At 51.3% G+C, this 12,651-nt stretch overlaps 1 protein-coding gene across 1 annotated transcript; it reads left to right on the top strand.

Annotated features, from left to right (window-relative positions):
- Nucleotides 1–531: 531 nt before the first annotated feature.
- LOC309685615 (olfactory receptor 14A16-like) lies at nt 532–1,467 on the top strand (the record flags this gene model as incomplete). The annotated part of the gene is made up of 1 exon (XM_082501353.1): nt 532–1,467. One exon carries the CDS (start codon nt 532–534, stop codon nt 1,465–1,467), a length of 936 nt encoding a protein of 311 aa, XP_082357479.1.
- Nucleotides 1,468–12,651: the final 11,184 nt, after the last annotated feature.

The raw sequence follows: 12,651 nt of genomic DNA, 5'->3' as shown, positions 1-12,651 counted from the left end.
TGGGCAGAGCTGCTCTCCTCTCTCTGCACTAAGGGACCGTCCCTTTGCCTCTCAGGACCCACAAGACTTCACCTGGAGTGCATTAGAAATGTCAGGGATTTCAGCCATCCCAAACCGCTCCGAAATGTGGCAGGTACAACCAGAACAAAACAGAGAAAACAAAATCCCCTCTCCTCTGCTGTGCAGTTGGGCAAATTGCCGACAACAACACTGAAAAGCTCTTTGATATAACACGATTACATTTAATTGGAGATAGCCCTGCTGTCCTAGTTCCCTCTTGCTGCACAGCAAGGAGGACTCCTTGGGAGCCCATTGCAAAGTTCCTGCTCCCAGTGGCAGCCTCAGCCAGCAAAAGCCGGAGCTCAAGTGAGGGAGCTGCAGAGAGGTGCTCCTGAAAAGAGGGTCTGAATGTGGGGCTGCAAAGACATATGCAATCCATTTTGCCGGGAGAAGTCTGCTCTGACTCAGTACTGTCTTTTCCTCCTTAACAGATAGTCACAGTTAAGAATAAGAGATACCCAGAGGCAGGAAATGTCCAACAGCAGCTCCATCACCCACTTCCTCCTCCTGGCATTCACAGACACACGGGAGCTGCAGCTCTTGACCTTCGGGCTCTTCTTGGGCATCTACCTGGCTGCCCTCCTGGGAAACGGCCTCATCATCACCGCCATCACCTGCGACCACCGCCTCCACACCCCCATGTACTTCTTCCTCCTCAACCTCTCTGTTCTGGACCTGGGCTGCATCTCCACCACTCTCCCCAAAGCCATGGCCAATACCCTCTGGAACACCAGGGCCATCTCCTATGCAGGATGTGCTGTCCAGCTCTTTTTCTTTCTCATTTTTATTTCAGCTGAGTATTCTCTCCTCACCGTCATGGCCTATGACCGCTATGTTGCCATCTGCCATCCCCTGCACTATGGGATCCTCCTGGGCAGCAGAGTTTGTGTCCACATGGCAGCAGCTGCCTGGGCCAGTGGGTTCCTCAATTCTCTCCTGCACACGGCCAATACATTTTCACTGCCCCTCTGCCAGGGCAATGCCCTGCACCAGTTCTTCTGTGAAGTCCCCCACATCCTCAGGCTCTCTTGCTCAGACTCGTACCTCAGGGAAGTTGGGCTGATTGTGGTTAGTGCCTGTCTCTTCTTTGCATGTTTTGTTTTTATTGTGATGTCCTACGTGCACATATTGAGGGCTGTGCTGAGGATCCCCTCTGAGCAGGGACGGCACAAAGCCTTTTCCACGTGCCTCCCTCATCTGATGGTTGTCTCCCTCTTTATCAGCACTGGCATGTTTGCCTACATGAAGCCCCCCTCCATCTCCTCATCATCCCTGGACCTGGTGGTGGCAGTGCTGTACTCGGTGGTGCCCCCAGCAGTGAACCCCCTCATCTACAGCATGAGGAACCAGGAGCTCAAAGAAGCATTGAAGAAAGGGATTCAATGGGTTCACCTTCAGCAGCAGTAAGCTGCCCATGTCTCCTCACAGGCTGTCCCTACTGTGCTGGATAATAGTGAGGCCTTCGGTAAATGTGTCATCACAGCATCAGAACTGCCTTCCTGAGGAGCATCTCTGTAATAACAGGGCAGCTCTCTCTGTTGCAGGAAAATTGACATAAACTAAGAAAACGAAATATAAAATGTCATTGTAATTGAAGCAACCAAGGACACCTGCTGCTTTTCAAGTCCCCTGTACTGCCCCAAGCCTATTTAATAATTTTCCTAATATGAAAATAGAGAAAGAGTAACTAGACATGATTTATCTATGACTCAGTTAAGGAACTACCACCAGACAATGTAGCATTGTTGAGAAGCAGGGGATTCCTGTCAAGAGAGTGATGAACTGTAGGGCGGGTCAGCGAACCAAGAAAACCTCTTGGAACTGCCAAGATCAGAGAAGTGGTAAAAGGTAATTCTGCCAGGGGGAGATCGTGACCACTGACTCACTGACCACCCACCCAAATGATACCACCTACTCAAAAGAGAACAGTGGAAGAAGAAGACAGAGTCTATACACTAATTTACATGGGAAACAAAGAAATCTCAACCAATCCTTGAAGAGAATAACAATGAGTAACTGTGAATATATATATGAATTGTTTGAATATGTAAACATCAATGCATAAAAGTGGAGTCTTTTGAAGCTAATTTGTGCTCCCGTTTTGGGCTGAGCACCCCATTTCTGCGCATTAATGGAATAAACTTGGAAATACCTCTGCTCTGTGTGTTATTGGCTTGCACACCGTGTAACAAACCCAGATTTGGGATATCAGGAGGGTGTCATACTGAAGTGAAATAGATCTTGTTTTTTCTTTGAGGCAGCAGCAGAAGGAGGATGTGCAGTTCCGTGTGGTGACATGAAGCTAAATAGAGGATTCAAATGAGTCTATGGGATGAGACATCTTTGGCATCTGAGGAGATTAGGAGGGCTTTGGAAGAAGCTGCACAGGTTATGGGGAACTCACAGCCATTAGGAAAACCTCAGAAAATGACAGCCTTGTGTTTGAAGAAATAGTGAAGACAGAGTCATCAGTAGAGCTTGGGACAGCATGGGGTCAGAGTGGGGTGGGGAAGCAGGGGTTGGCATCTGCATCTGTTCTGATGCTGGCATCATCTTCTCTGATCTTGGCATCTGCAGAGAAACAGCCACAGCCTGTGGGGCGTATGGCCCCTTTGTTGGGGCTGGGACCCCCCAACAGAACTGAAATCCTTGTCCTTTTGACTACGGCTGCGGTCTCTTCCACTGAGGCCCCTGAGAGCACTCCAGTTCCTTACATCAACGGGCCTTGTTGCCTCCACCCCACCCTCCAGAGGGCCTGAGAGGTGTCCTACCACTGTCTTGCCCTTGGCATCACACACCCCTTCATCTCAGTGCTCCCAGGAAGAGCCCTGAGCTTCCCGTGTGGGAAAGGATCCCCATTCCCAGGGTGTGGGGGTCAGTGCTTGGACATCCCGCTTGATGAGACAGGTCAAGGGCTTTCACAACCACTTCCATGTTTGATTTTCAACCTGTAAGCAGTGCCTCTGACTTCCTGCTTCACCAGCCTCCAGGGACAGTCCCTTTTCTGGTCATTCCCTCCAAGGTCTTTTCAGGGGTGGCCCTCAGTGCAGCCCACTGACATGCTCAGAAACTTGGAGCTTTGCTGCTGCCTTTTACTTCTCAAGAGGCCAGTTCATTAACATGCAAAATGCCCTAACAAGCCAAGGCTCTGAGCATAACTTTCTTCACTTTACAATTCTTATTTGAGAGATTTCAGAAGTGAAATGATTTTAAAAATGAAAGAAAAGAAAAGAAAAAAGTTTCCTTTTTCTTCCACTTGTCTTTGTTTATCTGCTTACGCATTAAGTGATATCAGCAATTTCCAAATGATATTGAAACTGGACCTCTCCAAATGGAGGGTGAATGTGTAGGTATTGAGGTTTGGGCTGGACTGGCCACTCAGGCAGAACGGCAGACGCTCTTCCCTACCGAGGAGAGGCAGGAGAGAGAGAAAGGGACTTATGAGTTTGGAAGGACCTAAACTCTGTTAATGAAATATTAATAATAAAATAAAAAGTCCATAATGAAATATATACAAAACCATATCAAGCTCCCAGGATGATGATCACGTCACTGGCTGGCGCTGGGGCAGTCCCAGACTGGACTCAGTGATGGATGGGAACTGGATTCCAGATAAGGATTCAGGATCGGGATCACAGGCAGACGAACAGACAGAGTCCTCCTCAGATGTCGGCCATTGAAGAAAGAGAGCTGACCCTTTGATCCCTCAGCTTTTATACTGAGCATGAGGCAGATGGGATGGAATACCCTATTGGTCAGTTTTGGGTCACCTGTCCTGTCCGCTCCTCCCTGCAGGTGGGACCCCTCTGTGTTTTTCCACTTCCAACCCTCCAATGGGGCACGTAATGGGTCCACTGCCCGTGGGTGTTATAGCAATAAGTATAAGCAAGAGCCTCTCTGCACACCGTGCCTGGGCATCAGCTGTAAACATAGGTCTGATCACTCTGAGAGAGCAAACACTGTCTGCACAATATGCAGTTAATTTCAGTAGTTAGAAGAGGCCCGGCTAAGAAGTAAAGGTACTGAACAAAATTGGTCCTGTTTTACCTCAAACCAGGACATGGTGTCCATTCCTCATGCTGTGGGACGTCTCAGACACATGCAGAGCAGGGGAGACACACCACAAGAGTGGTCAACACCTCCAAGTGCTACTCACTCTGTGCCAAGTGTTAGAGGGGGCATGGACAGTCCATTCAAACATTGTTCTTACAATCACGGAATGGTTTGGGTTCAAGGGACCTTAAAGATCATCTACTTCCAAGCCCCCTGCCATGGGCAAGGACACCTTTCGCTGGACCTGGTCTCTCAAAGCCCCATCCAACCTGGCCTTGAACACCTCCAGGGATGGAGCCTCCACAACTTCACTGGGACACTTGCTCCATTGCCTCACCACCCTCAGAGTCAAAAATTTCTTCCTAATATCTAATCTAAATCTCCTGTTTTCCAGTTTGAAGCCTTTAACCTTCATCTTATCACTACATGTCCCCGTAAAAAAGCGCTCTCCAGCTTTCTTGTAGGCACCCTTCAGGTACTGGAAAGCTGCTATCCTTCTCTTCTCCAGGCTGAACAACCCCAACTCTCTCAGCCTATCTTCATAGCAGAGATGCTCTAATCCTCTGATCATCTTAGTCAGCCTCCTCGGGACCCGCTTCTTCTTATGGACACAGTATTCCAGGTGGGGTCTCCCGAGAGGGGAGAAGAGGGGAAGAGTCACCTCCCTCGACCTGCTGCCCATACTTCTTTTGATACAGCCCAGGATATGGTTAGGTTTCTGGGCTGCAAGTGCACATTGCTGTCTCTTGTTGAGCTTCTTAACTACCAACAGCCCTAAGTCCTCCTCAGGGCTGTCCTCAGTCCATTCTCCGCCCAGCCTGGATTTGTGCTTGGGATCGCCGTGACCCACGTGCAGGACCTTGCCCTTGGCCTTGTTGAACTTCATGAGGTTGGCATGGGCATACCTCTCCAGACTGTCCAGGTCCCTCTGGATGGCATCACTCCCCTCCAGCACGTCAACTGCACCACACAGCTTGGTGGTGTCGGACAACTTGCTGAGGGTGCACTCAAACCCATTTTCATAGAATCATAGAATCATAGAAGCATAGAATCAGTGAGGTTGGAAGGGACCTTTAAGATCATCAAGTCCAACCATTAACCTACCCTGATAAAAACACCACCACTCCTAAACCATGTCCCTAAGCACCTCATCTACCCTTTTCTTAAACACCTCCAGGGATGGTGAATCCACCACCTCTCTGGGCAGCTTATTCCAATGTTTAATAACCCTTTCAGTGAAAAAATGCTTCCTAATATCCAATCTAAACCTGTCCTGACATAATTTGAACCCATTTCCTCTTGTCCTATCACTTGTTGCCAGGGAGAAGAGGTCAGCTCCCATCTCTCTAAAACCTCCTTTCAGGTAGTTGTAGAGGGTGATAAGGTCTCCCCTCAGCCTCCTCTTCTCCAGGCCAAACAACCCCAGATCCCTCAGTCGTTCCTCATAAGGTTTGTCCTCCAGACCCTTCACCAGCTTTGTAGCCCTTCTCTGGACACGCTCCAACACCTCAATGTCCTTCTTGTAGTGAGGGGCCCAAAACTGAACACGGTACTCGAGGTGAGGCCTCACAGGACAGCCTCCTCCAAGGGCAGGAAGGATCTCTCTGAATAGCCATGAAGAGAAACATCCCTCTGAGGAGGCTGCTGGTGGAAAGTGAGTGAGCGCCAGGGCCAAAAGGCAGCAGGCAGGAGGTGGAAGCAGGGGCAGCTGCCAAGGAGGAACTGGGAACCCTTGGCCCAGCATGGAGGGAGGGTGTCAAAGCCAAAGCTGCCATGGGCTGGAGAGTTGCAGTGCTGGGGAACAAAAGCCCAATGAGCTGATGCAGGCTTGGAGGGTCATGGGGAATGAGTCAGCCTCTGCCGGGAGGCCTGTGACAAGTGGGCACTGCAGAGGTTTGCATCTTGAATGCATGCCTCAGCCTAGGAGAGGGGGGGTGCCTCCTGCAAGGGATGGTGCGGGGGCTGTGCCAGTCCATCCATATGGCTCTAGATGGTGCCGACTCTACTTGAAGCCATTCCTCTAAGCCAAACGCATTGGCATGAATGCCAAAGGGGCTAGTTAAAATCAAACATGTTATTCCCTTTGTCTCTCTGCTTTGACATCTTTTCACTTTGACAACACTCCCAAAATCTCTTTAATGAGCCACATCAGACCTGAAGACTAAAGGAAAATTAGGCCCCGACTTGGTTCCTTCGGGTGTTTTGTGTGGGAATGAGCCCTCTGGTGCCGAGTTCCTGAACTGCAGCTCCTGAAAGGCTGACCAAGCTTCTGGAGAAGCAGCAAACCTGGAGGTTTCTGAGGGTGTTGGCAGGCCCTGCTGATGTCCCTCACTGAAGAGACCATGGAGGGAATGAGCAGACAAGTTTGCCATCCCTGGGAGCTGGTGAAGCGGGAAGTTGTAGGAAAATGAAATGTGAAGATCATTGTTAAAGCCCTCAATGTGCTTCGTCAAGCAGGATGACCAAGCCCAGATCCCAACCATCGTGTAAGAGCATAACCTCATCAGCTGAATCAAGTGAATACTTTTGATAAAGTGTCAATGTTTTCCCATGAGATCGAATTGAGGAGTTTTCAGGATGTGCATTGATAGCAAGAGGAGACCTATGGACCTTCCCCTCTATTTGCTTTGTCAGGACTCCCTCTCTCAGGCTCTGAATTTCATCTCCCTCATCTTTCACTTATTTCCACCTCTCCTAACTAAACCAACCATGTCTGAAGGCACCTTTCCAGTAGTACATCTGCACAGAAGCACTTGCGATTGCTTTCTAGATCTCTCTTCCCCTTTTTCTTTCATCATTCAGACACCTCTCAACAATCCAGTTGCAGCTTTGAGCTTCAGGCAGTTAAAAGCTTGTGGGTCTTTCCAAAATCTGTGGCTATCAGTCTTCAGGAACCTCTTTAGTTTTGTTGATTTTATAATTTCCATCTGTCTAAATAATTTTTTGCATGGTTATGCATTGTGGAAGGTGAACCCCATTGGGGACAGCTTGTACTTGACATAGAGTTTTTGAGTGTGTTTTGTGAGGCAAATCTTATAACTGTTATTTGGTTTGTTAGAAATAAGGACAAGTCCATCTTTGCCTTTGTGCCTCCAGGTCTCTAAGGAAAGCAGTGGGCGCTGGTGCAAAGGAGCTGTAACCTCCAGCTGCAGACTGCGGTGGAGAAGTGTGATGTGAGGAAAAAGGAGGCACGTCCCAGGTGGCTGAGGAGAGACGTGGTGGGGTTGGGGAGGTGCAAGGTTGTCTATGCTGTGTCAGACCTCAAGGGACAGCTTCTCTGACCAGTCCAGATCTCCTCAGGAGAGACCCTGGATCAACATCAATCAGAGAGTGCAGCTATAGCCTCTCCTCCATTTTGAAAATAAACAGTCTTTTTTCTTAGAAGCTCTTTGATACTTTTCTCCATAAGTACACTGGGAAACTGTCCAATTAACTGTACAACAGTAGAAGAAAATGGCAGGAAGAGACATGTTTTTTTAGGGCTTTCTTCACTGTTACAAGTCCCATGGCATTTTTGCTGCTGAGAGCCCTTGAACCTCAAGTACTGAGAGGAGATTGCACAAACCTCTCATGAAGAAGTCACAGTCAGCAGAGAAAAAGCACCTTCAAGTATGACTGAGCCCCACTGAGGGTGGTTACTGACCAACATCCCCCAGGGACTCGTTCGAGCAGACAACTGGAGGCCATGATTGCGGGTAGGCAAAGGCCCTGTGGGGGCAGCTGAGCGGCTGAGAAAACCCTGCCTTGGCTTTCTGAAGCACAAAGGCTGAGCCCTGAGCCCCAGGCCCTGGGAAGGCAGATCCTGAGCCAAGGGTTTGGGTGCACCCTTGAAACATCTTTGCCGATGTGGTGGTCACACTGCTCCCACATTTATGCACCCTTGCGTGTTCATCTGACGTCCAGGTTGTGGTGTGCATGGGTGGGGACTAAAGAGAAAGGAGCCCCTGTGTCCCAGTGTAGATCTCGGGAAGGGCTTGGAGCCTGACAGAACCATCTAAGGGGCAATGGGAAAGGGCTCCTGCTGCTGCAGGAAATACAATGGCTTCCAGAGGATGGGGGATACAAGCCCACCAGGCAGTGATGGGGACCACACAGCATGCTGAGTGCCACACCTCCCATCATGACCCCCATCCAGGACAGGGGTTAGGGGACCAGGCACCTTGGCTCTGCTGGGCGTCTTTCCAGTGAGTCCAGAAATCCCAACCCAGGGGAGAGAAAAGCAGAGACATTTCACTGCTGAGAAGGCAAAAGCTGTCTGAAACCTTGGGAACACTACTGCAGGCATCCCAGCACCTAGGGAAGAGTCCAGAAAAGTTTCCAAGAAGAAGAGACCTCACAGGCACCTAACACAGCTACAAACCTGATCCTTGCTTAAAAAGATATTCACAAAGAAATGACTTCACAAACACAGATCCCGGTCACGGGCCTTCTACTGGCCAGTCCAGTGTCCAAGCAGTCGTGACCTCACAAGTAACCTCTTGCTGCTGGCATGTTCCATACATGCTGGCATGCACATATTGTATGTTACATACACACTCCTGCTGCTGACATGTTCCATAGTTGGGACCTCACGAGTACCAAGCCAGGTCATCAACCCTCTGCTGCCCTAAGAGGTGCTCTGAAACACAGCACGTCCAACACCTCTGAGCTTGCTCATGGTCTCTCAGGTTCTCCGGCAGCAGCACCCTCACAGTTGGCATTCAGGTCATTTGCCTGCTGCTGACCTGTTAAGGACTCAGGCAGAAAGGACCTGCAAACACCAACCTCACCCGTGATGCTGGTGCTGGCCTCTCAGGCACTCAGAGAGCGCTGACCTCCAATTCCATATCCAGGTGATCTGCCTGCTTCTGGCCTGTCAGAGATTGTGGCAGCACTGACCTCAGAATTAACATCCAAACCATGGGCCTGCTGCTGGGCTGTCTGGTACTCATGAAGGAAGGACGTCATGGGCACTGAACCCAGCCTTGAGCCTGGGGTTGGCCTGTCACCTGCAGAGACAGCAATGGCCCCAAAATGAGCATCCAAAGCAGATGCCAGCTGTTCAGGTATCTGGGACTCTGGCAGAGGTGACCTCACAATAACATGCCAGGCCTTGGGCTGCTGCTGGCCTGTTGCCTTCTCAGGCAGAAGGGACCTCAGAAGCATCTACCCTAGACATAAAGCCTTTCACTGGACTTTCATGTCCTCACAGTACCATGTAGATTGAGAGAGGTCTTTGGAGATCATCTACTTCAATCCCCTGCCTAAAGGGAGTTGGCCAGAGCAGGTTGCTCAATAGCATGCCCAGGTCTGTTTTCAATATCTCCATGAATGGACACTCCACAGCCTCTCAGGGCAGCCTGGGCCAGTGTCCTGCACCCTTGGTGCCACAACCTGTTTTCTTAATTCAGGTGGAATTTCCTGGTTTTGAGCCCTGGGGCCTAAAGCACGTGCCCTGTGTTGGAACGCTGAGGCAGGTGGGCTTCTTCAACCTGGTGAAACTCCTCCAGCGAGGGTCATCATCGTCACTAGAAGTATTGGAGAGAGACTGATGGGAAATGATAGGTATAAAGACACGGAAGGATTTGGCTGAAGAGCCCATTAGACTGCTGAAAGACAAGGGCGGGCTTCTAACTCTCAAGCAGCACCTGGGTAGTTGAGAGGGATCAGACTGAGCGAGCAGTAAGGGGAAGGGGAAACTGGAGAGCAATGGGAAGGGCATCGGTCCGGCTGGTCTGCTGAGAAGGTGCCTTTAGACCCGGTCATTTTGTCAGGACAGGTGGAAAGTGTCAGGAGATTAAATACACAGGATCATGGGTAAAGTCCTGCAAGGCAAGTCCAGGGGAAGGCCAAGATTTCTTCTCCTGCGATTAAAACACTTCCTGGAAATTCCCATTCTGGCACAGTGGGAAAGAATTGACATTTTACAAAAAAGATACCATCATCTCAGCTGGTGAAAAGGTGCTCATGTGTTTTGAGAAGTTGCAAGCTGTTCCTGGCAGAGTTCAGCTCTCTGACCGCAGACATCCAGGACCACCTGTAGAGGCCCCGGCGTAGCTGAGTTGTTGTCTGGGACAGGCCAATGTCACACGCGACCTGCAGGAGACCAGAGCACCTTGGGAGCTGCTGATAGAGGGTGTCAGGGCACCTGCACGGGCACCAGGCGTCTGTGTCCCTGTGACTGAAGACATCTGTGTTTGTGTAGCTGCGCCCACCCAGGCTCTGAAGATCCCTGTCTGTCCTAGTTTGAGGTAAAACAGAACCATTTTTCTGTTCAGTAATTATACTTCCCCGTGAAGTCTCTTCTAACTAGCTGCACTCTCTGAAATTAACGGCTCCTTCTTCAGACTGTGTCTGTTTCCAGAGTCACAATACCGCAATGGTGTGCAGAGAGGCTCTCGCTTACGCTCATTGCTATAACAGCCAAGGGCAGCTCACTTGGTTATGTGCCACGTTGGAGGGTCAAAAGCAGAAGAGCATAGAGGGGTCCCACCTGCGGGGAAGAGCGGACAGGACAGGTGACCCCAAACTGACCAACAGGATCTTCCACCCCATCTGCCCCATGCTCACTGTAAAAGCTGAGTGGTCAGAGGGTCAGCCCTCTTTCTGCAATGGCCGACGTCTGAGGAGGACTCTGTCCATCTGCCTTTGACCCCGATCCATGTGTTCCTGAATCCAGATCCGGAATCCAGTTCCCGTCCAGCACTGAGTCCATTCTGGGCCTTTCCCAGTGCCTGATGATGATGTCATCATCATCCAGAGAGCTCAATACACTTTACATACAGTGTATCTATAACAGTATTTCCTTTTTAATTATTATTATATTCTTAATATTTTCACTAAAGTAGTTTAGTTTTCAAACACAAGTGTCTCTTTCTCTGTCTCCCTCCTCTCCTTGGAGACAGAGGTGGTGGAGAGCGTCTGTCTTTCCTTTCAGTACCCAGTGCGGCCCAAACCACAACACACCCTCACAACTGGCATTCAGGCCATGTGCCTTCTGCTGGCCTATCAAGGACTCAGGCAGGAGATGGCCACAGAGCAAACCTCCCCCATGAACAGGGGCGAGTGGCCAGTGCTGGAAGGAGCCGAGGGGAGAGGCTGGGGGTGACGAATGCCCTGGGCACCTTCCCAGTCTGCCCATGGCACCGAGGGCACAGACCGGCCTCCTCTCTCCTGCACCCGCATGTCTCAGCTCCCTGCCACGAGACCGGGCTCTGCACCACACACTCCAGTGGGTGTGTGTCCTCTCCCGGGCACGTCCAAGGCCAGCCCAGCCCCTCCCAGGCTCTCCCCAACTCCCCTGCCCTCTCCCCAGCCCAGCCCCGCAAAGCAGCCCCCTCTGGGCTGGCCCCATGGCCCACCGCCACAGGGTGCTGCAGAGCTCTGGCTGCTCCCCCACAGCCACAGCCCCTCTGAAGGGCACAGCAGCTGCTGGGGAACAGAGAGGGCTCTCAGCCTCCCCATCAGCCCCGGGGCTGGAGGCTGCATGTGGCAGGAGGACACGGAAGTCCCGTGAACCTGCAGGAGCCCTGATCTCGGGCCAAGGAGGTGCCCACAACAGGCGGCCTCTGCCCCCTCAGTTCCAGCCCCTCTCCCCAGGCCGGCACAAGAGTCCTGCTCCAGAGACGGAGCAGCCTGCCCCGAGTGGGTGCTGCAGAAAGAGCTTTCTCCTTCTCATGGGTTCCTCCCTGCAGGCACAGAAGTGCTCCTTTGCTCTTCCCCCTGGACACCCCTTCTCCCCAGAGATCCTTTCCCCAGGTGGACATTCCTGGTTCCCACCCTGTGCTCCCTGCATGGCCCTGAGCTGGCGGTGCTGCTGTGCAGAGGGAGGGGGCTGTGGTGCCCTGGGGCCATGAGGTGAGCCTGCACTGACCATGCTGGTCAGGGTGGGCAGCAGACCCAGCCAGAAAGAGATGACTGCTGCTGAGCCCCGTTCCATCTCCCCTCCTGGCTCAGGAAGAGAGGACAAGGCTGAGCAGGACCAAAGGGTGTCTCCAATGGCACAAAGGACAGGACAGGGCTGCACTAGATCCAGCCCTTGAGGCTTTCCGAGAGGGTGTCCTGAACTGCTCTCCAGTCTTATGTCCCTTTTCCTACTGGGTCCTCACAACCTGTCATTGCTTTCAAGTTTCCTTCTTAGCCTATGACTCCACAGGTTGACATTTTCAACCTTGGATGGTCACTCATTCTATGAGGTACCGCTCACTGCCCACTCAGACTCACACACTGTCCATGCAGATCCCCTGAGCTCTCCATGCACCTCCCAGTTCCTCATCTGTCATCAGCCCCACTGCTGGTGGGGCAGCGCCAGTCAGATAAGTAAAAGACCAGTTGCTGTCTGAGTGGACATGTGCAAAGGACGAAGGGAGGACTTCACGCAGCCCTTGGGCCCTCACAGATCCCCCTGGGACTCTGAGCCTGTCCTCCTGAAACCCATCAAGAACACCAGAAGAGCGACAGTGTTTATAAGGGAGCAGCTCCCTGGGTGCATTGGAAGACACGTCCAGACTTCTAACCCTGCCTTGAAAAATCCCTTTAGTGACCGTGCTTCCATCAGGG

This window comes from Vanellus vanellus, assembly GCF_965231255.1.
Source record: "Vanellus vanellus genome assembly, contig: HAP1_SCAFFOLD_147, whole genome shotgun sequence".
In the NCBI taxonomy this organism is placed as follows: domain Eukaryota; kingdom Metazoa; phylum Chordata; class Aves; order Charadriiformes; family Charadriidae; genus Vanellus; species Vanellus vanellus.
Note: the sequence above shows the minus strand (reverse complement) of the source record. Positions and strands in the feature narration are given on the sequence as shown.